Genomic DNA, 15,679 nt, shown 5'->3' with positions numbered 1-15,679 from the left:
ATCAATCCTGCTTTGGGGTTGTGTTCCAGCCAATGGCACGGAGAACATTTCATGGGTAGAAGGAAGAATGGAGTCAATGAAATTTCAACAAATTCTTGATGCAAATATAACACCATCTATATAAAAGCTGAAGATGAAAAGAGGACGAGTCTACAAATACATAATGATCCTAAACACTCGTCACAATCCACAATAGACGACCTCAAAAGGCGCAAACTGAAGGTTTTACAATGGCCCTCACAGTCCCCTGATCTGAAGATCATTGAAAATCTGTAGCCAGACCTCAAAATAGCAGAGGAGGAAAGACGCCCCAGGAATCTCACAGAACTGGTCAGGCTCTTGTGTGGGGTGAGACCTCGGTCGGCGTGGGGCGAGATCACGGTCGGCGTGGGGCGAGATCACGGTCGGCGTGGGGCGAGATCACGGTCGGCGTGGGGCGAGATCTCGGTCGGCGTGGGGCGAGATCACGGTCGGCGTGGGGCGAGACCTCGGTCGGCGTGGGGCGAGATCTCGGTCGGCGTGGGGCGAGACCTCGGTCGGCGTGGGGCGAGATCTCGGTCGGCGTGGGGTGAGACCTCGGTCGGCGTGGGGTGAGATTTCGGTCGGCGTGGGGTGAGACCTCGGTCGGCGTGGGGTGAGACCTCGGTCGGTGTGGGGTGAGACCTCGGTCGGTGTGGGGTGAGATCTCGGTCGGTGTGGGGTGAGACCTCGGTCACGCAGCCCCCGCGTCCTCTCGCGGATCTGTCACCTCAGAATAATGAGCGGAAAGGCGGACGCTCTTGCTAGGGGCGTGGCTACGAGGCCCTCAGTGTAAGCCGCGCTCTGTGATTGGCCGGCTACTGCCAGTGAGCGGGAGCGCGCGGCGCGGTCTGTCCCAGCAGGCAGTGCGCGGCCCCGCTCCGTGACAGACATGGCGGCGGATCCGAGCCTGGAGTGGGTCAGCTCCCTGCCCTGGGCGTGGGGCTACGGCATCTCCGCGGGCGGCAGGGTCTTCTTCATCAAGTAACCGGGGGCTCCGGGGGGATCCGCGGCCGCTCAGGGCCGGACAGCGCCGCTCACTCATGTGTCTGCTCTCCCCACAGTGAGGAAGCCAAGAGCACGACCTGGCTGCACCCGGCCACCGGCGAGACCGTGCTGACCGGCCACCGGAAGAGCCCCGGTGAGTGAGGGCCCGGGCGGCGGACGTCTGTGCGTGTGTGTAATGTATGTGCCCCCCCATATACAGCTGTGTGTGTCGCCTCCCCCCCCCCATATACAGCTGTGTGTGTGTGTCGCCTCCCCCCCATATACAGCTGTGTGTGTCGCCTCCCCCCCATATACAGCTGTGTGTGTGTCGCCTCCCCCCCATATACAGCTGTGTGTGTCGCCTCCCCCCCATATACAGCTGTGTGTGTGTCGCCTCCCCCCCCATATACAGCTGTGTGTGTGTGTCGCCTCCCCCCCATATACAGCTGTGTGTGTCGCCTCCCCCCCATATACAGCTGTGTGTGTCGCCTCCCCCCCATATACAGCTGTGTGTGTGTCGCCTCCCCCCCCATATACAGCTGTGTGTGTGTGTGTCGCCTCCCCCCCATATACAGCTGTGTGTGTCGCCTCCCCCCCCATATACAGCTGTGTGTGTGTCGCCTCCCCCCACATATACAGCTGTGTGTGTGTGTCGCCTCCCCCCCATATACAGCTGTGTGTGTCGCCTCCCCCCCATATACAGCTGTGTGTGTGTCGCCTCCCCCCCATATACAGCTGTGTGTGTCGCCTCCCCCCCATATACAGCTGTGTGTGTGTCGCCTCCCCCCCCATATACAGCTGTGTGTGTGTGTCGCCTCCCCCCCCATATACAGCTGTGTGTGTCGCCTCCCCCCCCATATACAGCTGTGTGTGTCGCCTCCCCCCCCATATACAGCTGTGTGTGTGTGTCGCCTCCCCCCCCATATACAGCTGTGTGTGTCGCCTCCCCCCCATATACAGCTGTGTGTGTGTGTCGCCTCCCCCCCATATACAGCTGTGTGTGTGTCGCCTCCCCCCCCCATATACAGCTGTGTGTGTGTCGCCTCCCCCCCCATATACAGCTGTGTGTGTGTCGCCCCCCCCATATACAGCTGTGTGTGTGTCGCCTCCCCCCCCATATACAGCTGTGTATGTGTCGCCTCCCCCCCACATATACAGCTGTGTGTCGCCTCCCCCCCCCATATACAGCTGTGTGTGTCGCCTCCCCCCCATATACAGCTGTGTGTGTCGCCTCCCCCCCATATACAGCTGTGTGTGTGTCGCCTCCCCCCCATATACAGCTGTGTGTGTCGCCTCCCCCCCATATACAGCTGTGTGTGTGTGTCGCCTCCCCCCCCATATACAGCTGTGTGTGTGTGTCGCCTCCCCCCCATATACAGCTGTGTGTGTCGCCTCCCCCCCATATACAGCTGTGTGTGTCGCCTCCCCCCCATATACAGCTGTGTGTGTGTCGCCTCCCCCCCCATATACAGCTGTGTGTGTGTGTGTCGCCTCCCCCCCATATACAGCTGTGTGTGTCGCCTCCCCCCCCATATACAGCTGTGTGTGTGTCGCCTCCCCCCACATATACAGCTGTGTGTGTGTGTCGCCTCCCCCCCATATACAGCTGTGTGTGTGTCGCCTCCCCCCCATATACAGCTGTGTGTGTGTCGCCTCCCCCCCATATACAGCTGTGTGTGTCGCCTCCCCCCCATATACAGCTGTGTGTGTGTCGCCTCCCCCCCCATATACAGCTGTGTGTGTGTGTCGCCTCCCCCCCATATACAGCTGTGTGTGTCGCCTCCCCCCCATATACAGCTGTGTGTGTCGCCTCCCCCCCCATATACAGCTGTGTGTGTGTGTCGCCTCCCCCCCCATATACAGCTGTGTGTGTCGCCTCCCCCCCATATACAGCTGTGTGTGTGTGTCGCCTCCCCCCCATATACAGCTGTGTGTGTGTCGCCTCCCCCCCCCATATACAGCTGTGTGTGTGTCGCCTCCCCCCCCATATACAGCTGTGTGTGTGTCGCCCCCCCCATATACAGCTGTGTGTGTGTCGCCTCCCCCCCCATATACAGCTGTGTATGTGTCGCCTCCCCCCCACATATACAGCTGTGTGTCGCCTCCTCCCCCCCATATACAGCTGTGTGTGTCGCCTCCCCCCCCATATACAGCTGTGTATGTGTGTCGCCTCCCCCCCATATACAGCTGTGTGTGTGTGTCGCCTCCCCCCCCATATACAGCTGTGTGTGTGTGTCGCCTCCCCCCCATATACAGCTGTGTGTGTGTGTGTCGCCTCCCCCCCATATACAGCTGTGTGTGTCGCCTCCCCCCCATATACAGCTGTGTGTGTGTGTCGCCTCCCCCCCCATATACAGCTGTGTGTGTGTCGCCTCCCCCCCATATACAGCTGTGTGTCGCCTCCCCCCCATATACAGCTGTGTGTGTGTCGCCTCCCCCCCCATATACAGCTGTGTGTGTGTGTCGCCTCCCCCCATATACAGCTGTGTGTGTCGCCTCCCCCCCATATACAGCTGTGTGTGTCGCCTCCCCCCCCATATACAGCTGTGTGTGTGTGTCGCCTCCCCCCCATATACAGCTGTGTGTGTCGCCTCCCCCCCATATACAGCTGTGTGTGTGTCGCCTCCCCCCACATATACAGCTGTGTGTGTGTCGCCTCCCCCCCATATACAGCTGTGTGTGTGTCGCCTCCCCCCCATATACAGCTGTGTGTGTGTCGCCTCCCCCCCATATACAGCTGTGTGTGTCGCCTCCCCCCCATATACAGCTGTGTGTGTGTCGCCTCCCCCCCCATATACAGCTGTGTGTGTGTGTCGCCTCCCCTCCATATACAGCTGTGTGTGTCGCCTCCCCCCCCATATACAGCTGTGTGTGTGTCGCCTCCCCCCCCCATATACAGCTGTGTGTGTGTGTCGCCTCCCCCCCATATACAGCTGTGTGTGTCGCCTCCCCCCCATATACAGCTGTGTGTGTCGCCTCCCCCCCCATATACAGCTGTGTGTGTGTCGCCCCCCCCCCATATACAGCTGTGTGTGTGTCGCCCCCCCCCCATATACAGCTGTGTGTGTGTCGCCTCCCCCCCATATACAGCTGTGTGTGTGTCGCCTCCCCCCCACATATACAGCTGTGTCGCCTCCTCCCCCCCATATACAGCTGTGTGTGTCGCCTCCTCCCCCCCATATACAGCTGTGTATGTGTGTCGCCTCCCCCCCATATACAGCTGTGTGTGTGTCGCCTCCCCCCCCATATACAGCTGTGTGTGTGTCGCCTCCCCCCCATATACAGCTGTGTGTGTGTGTCGCCTCCCCCCCATATACAGCTGTGTGTGTCGCCTCCCCCCCATATACAGCTGTGTGTGTGTGTCGCCTCCCCCCCCATATACAGCTGTGTGTGTGTGTGTCGCCTCCCCCCCCCATATACAGCTGTGTGTCGCCTCCCCCCCCATATACAGCTGTGTGTGTGTCGCCTCCCCCCATATACAGCTGTGTGTCGCCCCCCCCATATACAGCTGTGTCGCCTCCCCCCCCATATACAGCTGTGTGTCGCCTCCCCCCCCATATACAGCTGTGTGTCGCCTCCCCCCCCATATACAGCTGTGTCGCCTCCCCCCCCATATACAGCTGTGTGTGTGTCGCCTCCCCCCCATATACAGCTGTGTGTCGCCCCCCCCATATACAGCTGTGTGTGTGTCGCCTCCCCCCCCACATATACAGCTGTGTGTGTCGCCTCCCCCCCCATATACAGCTGTGTGTGTCGCCCCCCCCATATACAGCTGTGTGTGTGTCGCCTCCCCCCCATATACAGCTGTGTATGTGTCGCCTCCCCCCCACATATACAGCTGTGTGTCGCCTCCTCCCCCCCATATACAGCTGTGTGTGTCGCCTCCCCCCCATATACAGCTGTGTATGTGTGTCGCCTCCCCCCCCATATACAGCTGTGTGTGTGTGTCGCCTCCCCCCCCATATACAGCTGTGTGTGTGTGTCGCCTCCCCCCCATATACAGCTGTGTGTGTGTGTGTCGCCTCCCCCCCATATACAGCTGTGTGTGTGTCGCCTCCCCCCATATACAGCTGTGTGTGTGTGTCGCCTCCCCCCCCATATACAGCTGTGTGTGTGTCGCTTCCCCCCCATATACAGCTGTGTGTGTCGCCCCCCCCCATATACAGCTGTGTGTCGCCTCCCCCCCATATACAGCTGTGTGTGTGTCGTCTCCCCCCCCATATACAGCTGTGTCGCCTCCCCCCCCATATACAGCTGTGTGTCGCCTCCCCCCCCATATACAGCTGTGTGTGTCGCCTCCCCCCCCCATATACAGCTGTGTGTCGCCCCCCCCCATATACAGCTGTGTGTGTCGCCTCCCCCCCCACATATACAGCTGTGTGTGTGTCGCCTCCCCCCCCACATATACAGCTGTGTATGTGTCGCCTCCCCCCCCATATACTGCTGTGTATGTGTCGCCTCCCCCCCATATACAGCTGTGTATGTGTCGCCTCCCCCCCATATACAGCTGTGTGTGTCGCCTCCCCCCCCATATACAGCTGTGTGTGTGTCGCCTCCCCCCCCACATATACAGCTGTGTGTGTGTGTGTCGCCTCCCCCCCACATATACAGCTGTGTGTGTGTCGCCTCCCCCCCACATATACAGCTGTGTGTCGCCTCCCCCCCACATATACAGCTGTGTGTGTGTCGCCCCCCCCACATATACAGCTGTGTGTGTGTCGCCCCCCCCCCATATACAGCTGTGTGTGTCGCCTCCCCCCCATATACAGCTGTGTGTGTGTGTCGCCTCCCCCCCATATACAGCTGTGTGTGTGTGTCGCCTCCCCCCCACATATACAGCTGTGTGTGTGTCGCCTCCCCCCCACATATACAGCTGTGTGTGTGTCGCCTCCCCCCCCACATATACAGCTGTGTGTGTCGCCTCCCCCCCACATATACAGCTGTGTGTGTCGCCCCCCCCACATATACAGCTGTGTGTGTCGCCTCCCCCCCACATATACAGCTGTGTGTGTCGCCCCCCCCACATATACAGCTGTGTGTGTCGCCCCCCCCACATATACAGCTGTGTGTGTCGCCCCCCCCACATATACAGCTGTGTGTGTCGCCCCCCCCACATATACAGCTGTGTGTGTCGCCCCCCCCCACATATACAGCTGTGTGTCGCCCCCCCACATATACAGCTGTGTGTGTGTCGCCTCCCCCCCCCCCATATACAGCGCTGTGTGTGTCGCCTCCCCCCCCCCACATATACAGCTGTGTGTGTCGCCCCCCCCCACATATACAGCTGTGTGTGTGTGTCGCCTCCCCCCCCCATATACAGCTGTGTGTGTGTGTCGCCTCCCCCCCCCCATATACAGCTGTGTGTGTGTGTCGCCTCCCCCCCCACATATACAGCTGTGTGTCGCCTCCCCCCCCCCCCCCCCCCCCCACATATACAGCCACAAACTTCCATGTAATTTATTGTGATTTTCTGTGATACAAAGTAACAAGTGACGAGGAAAGGAAATGATACGAGGTCACTGATTATTATACAAATATATATCTGACCATTGTGACATTGTGCATTAGTATTCAGCCCCCTGGAGTCTGATGCCCCTAAATAACATCCTGAGTGACCAGTCGCCCCCAGAAGTCACATAATTAGTACATTGCGTCCTCCTGGGTGTGATTTATCCTCAGTAGAACTACAGCTGTTCTGTGAAGACCTCAGAGGTTTGCGAGAACATTAAGGATCAAACAGCATCATGAAAACCAAGGAGCCCATCAGACATATCAGGGATAAAGCTGAAAACCAAGGAGCCCACCAGACAGGTCAAGGATAAAGTAAAAAAAATAGCCCAAGCTCTGAACATCTCACGGAGCACTGTACAATCCATCATCCAAACATGGAAGGAGTATGGTACAACTACAAGCGTACCAAGACATGGCCATCCACCTAACCTGAAATCCCAAGGTCAGCACTAATGAAAGAAGCAGCCAGGAGACCCATGGTCACTGGAGGAGCTGCAGAGATCCACAGCTCAGGCGGGAGAATCTGTCTACAGGACAACTATTAGTCATATAGTCCACAAATCTGCCCTTTATGGAACAGCAGGAAAAAGAAAAGCATTGTGGAAGCCATAAGAAGTCCCATGTAGGGGGCACAGCGAGCATGTGGAAGAAGGGGCTCTGGTCAGAGGAGACCAAAGGAGAACTTTTTGGGCTAAATGTAAAGCGTATGTGTGGTGGAAAACTGATTGTGCTCAGTGGGAAAAAAAGATAATCTTGTAGTTATACATTTTAATGGCTAACAAAAATAATATAAATGTTACAAGGCGAGGTTTCGAGACAACTTGGGTCACTTCCTCAGGCATGGTATAACAAGATATATGAAGAAACAAATATATGCACAAAAAAGCAACTAACTGGTGGAAAACTAATACTGCACATCACCTTGAAAACACCATCCCCACCGTCGCACATGGTGGAGGCAGCATCCTGCTGTGGGGAGGCTTTTCTTCAGCAGGGGCAGGGAAGCTGGTCACAGGTGATGGGAAGATGGATCGAACTAAATACAGGACAATCCTGGAGGAAAATCTGTTAGAGGCTGCAGAAGACCTGAGACCGGGGTGTAGGTTCACCTTCCAGCAGGACAACAACCCTCAACATCCTGCAGAGCTACAATGGAGGGTTTAGATCAGAGCATATTCCTGTGTGTGAACGGCGCAGTCACAGTCCAGACCCAAATCCCAGAGAATCTGTGACCAGACGTGAAAATCACTGATCACAGACGTCTCCATCCGATCACTGAGCGAGAGAGAGTGTGCAAACCTGGAGAGACAGACCCCAAAAGACAGCAGCGAAAGCTGGAGAGACAGACCCCAAAAGACTGCAGCAGCGAAAGCTGGAGAGACAGACCCCAAAAGACTGCAGCAGAGAAAGCTGGAGAGACAGACCCCAAAAGACTGCAGCAGAGAAAGCTGGAGAGACAGACCCCAAAAGACTGCAGAGAAAGCTGGAGAGACAGACCCCAAAAGACTGCAGAGAAAGGTGGGAGACAGACCCCAAAAGACTGCAGCAAAAGCTGGAGAGATCGACCCCAAGAGACTGCAGAGAAAGCTGGAGAGGCAAACCCCAAAAGACTGCAGCGAGAAGTGGGAGAGACAGACCCCAAAAGACTGCAGCGAGAGGTGGGAGAGACAGACCCCAAAAGACTGCAGCGAGAGGTGGGAGAGACAGACCCCAAAAGACTGCAGCGAGAAGTGGGAGAGACAGACCCCAAAAGACTGCAGAGACAGACCCCAAAAGACTGCAGAGACAGACCCCAAAAGACTGCAGAGAAAGCTGGAGAGACAGACCCCAAAAGACTGCAGCAGAGAAAGCTGGAGAGACAGACCCCAAAAGACTGCAGCAGAGAAAGCTGGAGAGACAGACCCCAAAAGACTGCAGCAGAGAAAGCTGGAGAGACAGACCCCAAAAGACTGCAGCAGAGAAAGCTGGAGAGACAGACCCCAAAAGACTGCAGCAGAGAAAGCTGGAGAGACAGACCCCAAAAGACTGCAGCAGAGAAAGCTGGAGAGACAGACCCCAAAAGACTGCAGCAGAGAAAGCTGGAGAGACAGACCCCAAAAGACTGCAGCAGAGAAAGCTGGAGAGACAGACCCCAAAAGACTGCAGCAGAGAAAGCTGGAGAGACAGACCCCAAAAGACTGCAGCAGAGAAAGCTGGAGAGACAGACCCCAAAAGACTGCAGCAGAGAAAGCTGGAGAGACAGACCCCAAAAGACTGCAGCAGAGAAAGCTGGAGAGACAGACCCCAAAAGACTGCAGCAGAGAAAGCTGGAGAGACAGACCCCAAAAGACTGCAGCAGAGAAGTGGGAGAGACAGACCCCAAAAGACTGCAGCAGAGAAAGGTGTGAGAGACAGACCCCAAAAGACTGCAGCAGTAATGGCAGAGAGTGGTGGTCCTTCAAAGTACTGACTCGGGGGCTGAATACTAATGCACAATGGTCAGATATATATTTGTATAATAATCAGTGACCTCGTATCATTTCCTTTCCTCGTCACTTGTTACTTTGTATCACAGAAAATCCCAATAAATTACATGGAAGTTTGTGGCTGTAACGTGAAAAATGTGGAAAAGTTCACGGGGTGTGAAGACATTTTCAAGGCTCTGTGTAGATATGTGACCCCCTATATACAACTCGGCGCTCTATCCGCCCAGTGTTTGGTTCACCAATGTGCCACCTACATCAGCTTACCGCTTGCAGTTGGTGTGTGTAGAGGACATCAAGACTGTAGGGGCCGTCTCCTCGGCGTGCAGCGGTGGCGCTGTATGGGGGGGCCGGCTCCTCGGCGTGCAGCGGTGGCGCTGTATGGTGGCCTGGCTCCCCGGCGGTGGGCTGGCTTCACGGCGTGCGGCTGTGGCGCTGTATGGGGGGCCGGCTTCCCGGCGTGCGGCTGTGGCGCCGTATGGGGGGCCGGCTTCCCGGTGTGCGGCGATTGCAGTGCGGTGTGTAACTCCTACTGACCATCGGCTGTTGCCCCCTCTCGTTGCTGGCAGTTAGTAACAGCCAATCAGGTTGGATGTTGTACATCTCCGGTTGCAGGAGACCAGAGCTGTGCTGTGATTGGCTGCTCCACTTCCAGGCTGTGATAGGTGAAGTTGCTGGCTGTTGTACACACGGTGTAGCTGGCGGTGATGTACGGCCGCCCCGGTGCCCTCGCCACACACAGTTCTGTGTAAATATTTACAGGGTGCAGAGGTTTCCTCTCGGCTGCGATGTTCTGCAGCAGACTTACGTCTGGCCCTGCTCCAGGCCGGCTCGTGGAGTTGCGAGGTGACGGCCTGGACTTGTGCCCGTTGTCTGTCTACTGCGGAGTGGGAGCGAGCTGTCTGTGTAGACTGGCACCGTCTGCCAGCAGCGTTGGCCCCCAGTCCGCTGCTCGTATCTCTGTGGATGCTGTTTGTAGGGGGCACAGATGGCGCTCGCCTCCTCCGATAAATAACGTGGAGCTGCCAGTGCAAGCAGCGATCTGTGCCGAACGACTGTGAGGGGTGCATCTACCACCCCCTGCCCTGAATCCTAATACCGAATATACAGCGATGTGGACTGACTGTGCCTATACCCCCCCACCTGCCCCCGACACTGATACTTAATATACAGCATTGTGGACCGACTGTGCCTATACCCCCCCACCTGCCCCCGATACTGATACTTAATATACAGCATTGTGGACCGACTGTGCCTATACCCCCCCACCTGCCCCCGACACTGATACTTAATATACAGCATTGTGGACCGACTGTGCCTATACCCCCCCACCTGCCCCGGACACTGATACTTAATATACAGCATTGTGGACCGACTGTGCCTATACCCCCCCACCTGCCCCCGACACTGATACTTAATATACAGCGATGTGGACCGACTGTGCCTATACCCCCCCACCTGCCCCCGACACTGATACTTAATATACAGCATTGTGGACCGACTGTGCCTATACCCCCCCACCTGCCCCCGACACTGATACTTAATATACAGCATTGTGGGCCGACTGTGCCTATACCCCCCCACCTGCCCCCGACACTGATACTTAATATACAGCATTGTGGGCCGACTGTGCCTATACCCCCCCCCCTGCCCCGGACACTGATACTTAATATACAGCATTGTGGACCGACTGTGCCTATACCCCCCCACCTGCCCCCGACACTGATACTTAATATACAGCGATGTGGACCGACTGTGCCTATACCCCCCCACCTGCCCCTGACACTGATACTTAATATACAGCATTGTGGACCGACTGTGCCTATACCCCCCCACCTGCCCCTGACACTGATACTTAATATACAGCATTGTGGACCGACTGTGCCTATACCCCCCCACCTGCCCCCGACACTGATACTTAATATACAGCATTGTGGACCGACTGTGCCTATACCCCCCCACCTGCCCCCGACACTGATACTTAATATACCGCATTGTGGACCGACTGTGCCTATACCCCCCCACCTGCCCCCGACACTGATACTTAATATGCAGCATTGTGGACCAACTGTGCCTATACCCCCCACCTGCCCCCGACACTGATACTTAATATACAGCATTGTGGACCGACTGTGCCTATACCCCCCCCCCCCACCTGCCCCCGACACTGATACTTAATATACAGCGATGTGGACCGACTGTGCCTATACCCCCCCACCTACCCCCGACACTGATACTTAATATACAGCATTGTGGACCGACTGTGCCTATACCCCCCCCACCTGCCCCCGACACTGATACTTAATATACAGCATTGTGGGCCGACTGTATCTATACCCTCCGCCTGCCCCGGACACTGATACTTAATATACAGCATTGTGGACCGACTGTGCCTATACCTCCTACCTGCCTCGGACACGGATAATGAATATACAGCATTGTGGACCGACTGTGCCTATATCCCCCACCTGCCCCGGACACGGATACTGAATATACAGCATTGTGGACCGACTGTGCCTATACCCCCCCACCTACCCCCGACACTGATACTTAATATACAGCATTGTGGACCAACTGTGCCTATACCCCCCCACCTGCCCCCGACACTGATACTTAATATACAGCATTGTGGACCGACTGTGCCTATACCCCCCCACCTGCCCCTGACACTGATACTTAATATACAGCATTGTGGAACGACTGTGCCTATACCCCCCACCTGCCCCAGACACTGATACTTAATATACAGCATTGTGGACCGACTGTGCCTATACCCCCCCACCTACCCCCGACACTGATACTTAATATACAGCATTGTGGACCGACTGTGCCTATACCCCCCCACCTGCCCCCGACACTGATACTTAATAAACAGCATTGTGGACCGACTGTGCCTATACCCCCCCCACCTGCCCCTGACACTGATACTTAATATACAGCATTGTGGAACGACTGTGCCTATACCCCCCACCTGCCCCAGACACTGATACTTAATATACAGCATTGTGGACCGACTGTGCCTATACCCCCCCACCTGACCCCGACACTGATACTTAATATACAGCGATGTGGACCGACTGCGCCTATACCCCCCCACCTGCCCCCGACACTGATACTTAATATACAGCATTGTGGACCGACTGTGCCTATACCCCCCCACCTGCCCCCGACACTGATGCTTAATATACAGCATTGTGGGCCGACTGTGCCTATACCCCCCCACCTGCCCCGGACACTGATACTTAATATACAGCGATGTGGACCGACTGTGCCTATACCCCCCCACCTGCCCCCGACACTGATACTTAATATACAGCGATGTGGACCGACTGTGCCTATACCCCCCCACCTGCCCCCGACACTGATACTTAATATACAGCGATGTGGATCGACTGTGCCTATACCCCCCCACCTGCCCCCGACACTGATACTTAATATACAGCATTGTGGACCGACTGTGCCTATACCCCCCCACCTGCCCCCGACACTGATACTTAATATACAGCATTGTGGACCGACTGTGCCTATACCCCCCCACCTGCCCCCGACACTGATACTTAATATACAGCATTGTGGACCGACTGTGCCTATACCCCCCCACCTGCCCCCGACACTGATACTTAATATACCGCATTGTGGACCGACTGTGCCTATACCCCCCCACCTGCCCCCGACACTGATACTTAATATACAGCATTGTGGACCGACTGTATCTATACCCTCCGCCTGCCCCGGACACTGATACTTAATATACAGCATTGTGGACCGACTGTGCCTATACCCCCCCACCTACCCCGGACACTGATACTTAATATACAGCATTGTGGACCGACTGTGCCTATACCCGCCCACCTGCCCCCGACACTGATACTTAATATACAGCATTGTGGACCAACTGTGCCTATACCCCCCACCTGCCCCCGACACTGATACTTAATATACATCATTGTGGACAGACTGTACCTATACCCCCCCCACCTACCCCGGACACTGATACTTAATATACAGCATTGTGGGCCGACTGTGCCTATACCGCTCACCTGCCCCCGACACTGATACTTAATATACAGCATTGTGGACAGACTGTACCTATACCCCCCCACCTACCCCCGACACTGATACTTAATATACAGCATTGTGGACAGACTGTACCTATACCCCCCCACCTACCCCCGACACTGATACTTAATATACAGCATTGTGGGCCGACTGTGCCTATACCGCTCACCTGCCCCCGACACTGATACTTAGTATACAGCATTGTGGACAGACTGTACCTATACCCCCCCACCTACCCCCGACACTGATACTTAATATACAGCGATGTGGACCGACTGTGCCTATACCCCCCCACCTGCCCGCGACACTGATACTTAATATACAGCATTGTGGACCGACTGTATCTATACCCTCCGCCTGCCCCGGACACTGATACTTAATATACAGCATTGTGGACCGACTGTGCCTATACCCTCCGCCTGCCCGCGACACTGATACTTAATATACAGCATTGTGGACCGACTGTATCTATACCCTCCGCCTGCCCCGGACACTGATACTTAATATACAGCATTGTGGACCGACTGTGCCTATACCCTCCGCCTGCCCCGGACACTGATACTTAATATACAGCATTGTGGACCGACTGTGCCTATACCCCCCCCCCACCTGCCCCCGACACTGATACTTAATATACAGCGATGTGGACCGACTGTGCCTATACCCCCCCACCTACCCCCGACACTGATACTTAATATACAGCATTGTGGACCGACTGTGCCTATACCCCCCCACCTGCCCCCGACACTGATACCTAATATACAGCATTGTGGGCCGACTGTACCTATACCCCTCCCCACACACACCTACCCCCGGACACTGATACTGAATATACAGCATTGTGGACCGACTGTATCTATACCCTCCGCCTGCCCCGGACACTGATACTTAATATACAGCATTGTGGACCGACTGTGCCTATACCCCCTACCTGCCTTGGACACGGATAATGAATATACAGCATTGTGGACCGACTGTGCCTATATCCCCCACCTGCCCCGGACACGGATACTGAATATACAGCATTGTGGACCGACTGAGCCTATATCCCCCACCTGCCCCGGACACGGATACTGAATATACAGCATTGTGGACCGACTGTGCCTATACCCCCCCACCTACCCCCGACACTGATACTTAATATACCGCATTGTGGACCGACTGTGCCTATACCCCCCACCTGCCCCCGACACTGATACTTAATATACAGCATTGTGGACCGACTGTGCCTATACCCCCCCACCTGCCCCCGACACTGATACTTAAAATACAGCATTGTGGACCAACTGTGCCTATACCCCCCCACCTGCCCCCGACACTGATACTTAATATACAGCATTGTGGACCGACTGTACCTATACCCCCCACCTGCCCCCGACACTGATACTTAATATACAGCATTGTGGACCGACTGTACCTATACCCCCCACCTGCCCCCGACACTGATACTTAATATACAGCATTGTGGGCCGACTGTGCCTATACCGCTCACCTGCCCCCGACACTGATACTTAATATACAGCATTGTGGACAGACTGTACCTATACCCCCCCACCTACCCCGGACACTGATACTTAATATACAGCATTGTGGGCCGACTGTGCCTATACCCCCCCACCTGCCCCCGACACTGATACTTAATATACAGCGATGTGGACCGACTGTGCCTATACCCCCCCACCTGCCCCCGACACTGATACTTAATATACAGCGATGTGGACCGACTGTGCCTATACCCCCCCACCTGCCCCCGACACTGATACAGCATTGTGGACCGACTGTATCTATACCCTCCGCCTGCCCCGGACACTGATACTTAATATACAGCATTGTGGACCGACTGTATCTATACCCTCCGCCTGCCCCGGACACTGATACTTAATATACAGCATTGTGGACCGACTGTGCCTATACCCCCCCACCTACCCCGGACACTGATACTTAATATACAGCATTGTGGACCGACTGTGCCTATACCCGCCCACCTGCCCCCGACACTGATACTTAATATACAGCATTGTGGACCAACTGTGCCTATACCCCCCACCTGCCCCCGACACTGATACTTAATATACAGCATTGTGGACAGACTGTACCTATACCCCCCCACCTACCCCGGACACTGATACTTAATATACAGCATTGTGGGCCGACTGTGCCTATACCGCTCACCTGCCCCCGACACTGATACTTAATATACAGCATTGTGGACAGACTGTACCTATACCCCCCCACCTACCCCGGACACTGATACTTAATATACAGCATTGTGGGCCGACTGTGCCTATACCGCTCACCTGCCCCCGACACTGATAATTAATATACAGCATTGTGGACAGACTGTACCTATACCCCCCCACCTACCCCCGACACTGATACTTAATATACAGCGATGTGGACTGACTGTGCCTATACCCCCCCACCTGCCTCCGACACTGATACTTAATATACAGCGATGTGGACCGACTGTGCCTATACCCCCCCACCTGCCCCCGATACTGATACTTAATATACAGCATTGTGGACCGACTGTGCCTATACCCGCCCACCTGCCCCCGACACTGATACTTAATATACAGCATTGTGGACCGACTGTATCTATACCCTCCGCCTGCCCCGGACACTGATACTTAATATACAGC

General features: G+C 55.7%; 1 protein-coding gene across 9 annotated transcripts in view; it reads left to right on the top strand.

Annotated features, from left to right (window-relative positions):
• Positions 1 to 821: 821 nt before the first annotated feature.
• Positions 822 to 15,679, top strand: part of PLEKHA5 (pleckstrin homology domain containing A5) — a 159,291-nt gene continuing 144,433 nt past the window's right edge. For 4 of the 9 annotated variants that reach the window (XM_073650563.1, XM_073650561.1, XM_073650560.1 and 1 more), the window contains exons 1-2: positions 822 to 1,002; positions 1,083 to 1,159. In XM_073650563.1, the coding sequence (XP_073506664.1) occupies positions 911 to 1,002; positions 1,083 to 1,159 (169 nt within the window). In that variant the 5' untranslated portion in view covers positions 822 to 910. The remainder of the gene's footprint in view (positions 1,003 to 1,082; positions 1,160 to 15,679) is intronic. The other 5 variants (XM_073650569.1, XM_073650566.1, XM_073650568.1 and 2 more) reach the window with 3 other exon arrangements.

This window comes from Phyllobates terribilis, unplaced genomic scaffold, assembly GCF_046119375.1.
Source record: "Phyllobates terribilis strain yellow unplaced genomic scaffold, ASM4611937v1 Scaffold_10__3_contigs__length_209671492, whole genome shotgun sequence".
Classification (NCBI taxonomy): domain Eukaryota; kingdom Metazoa; phylum Chordata; class Amphibia; order Anura; family Dendrobatidae; genus Phyllobates; species Phyllobates terribilis.
Note: the sequence above shows the minus strand (reverse complement) of the source record. Positions and strands in the feature narration are given on the sequence as shown.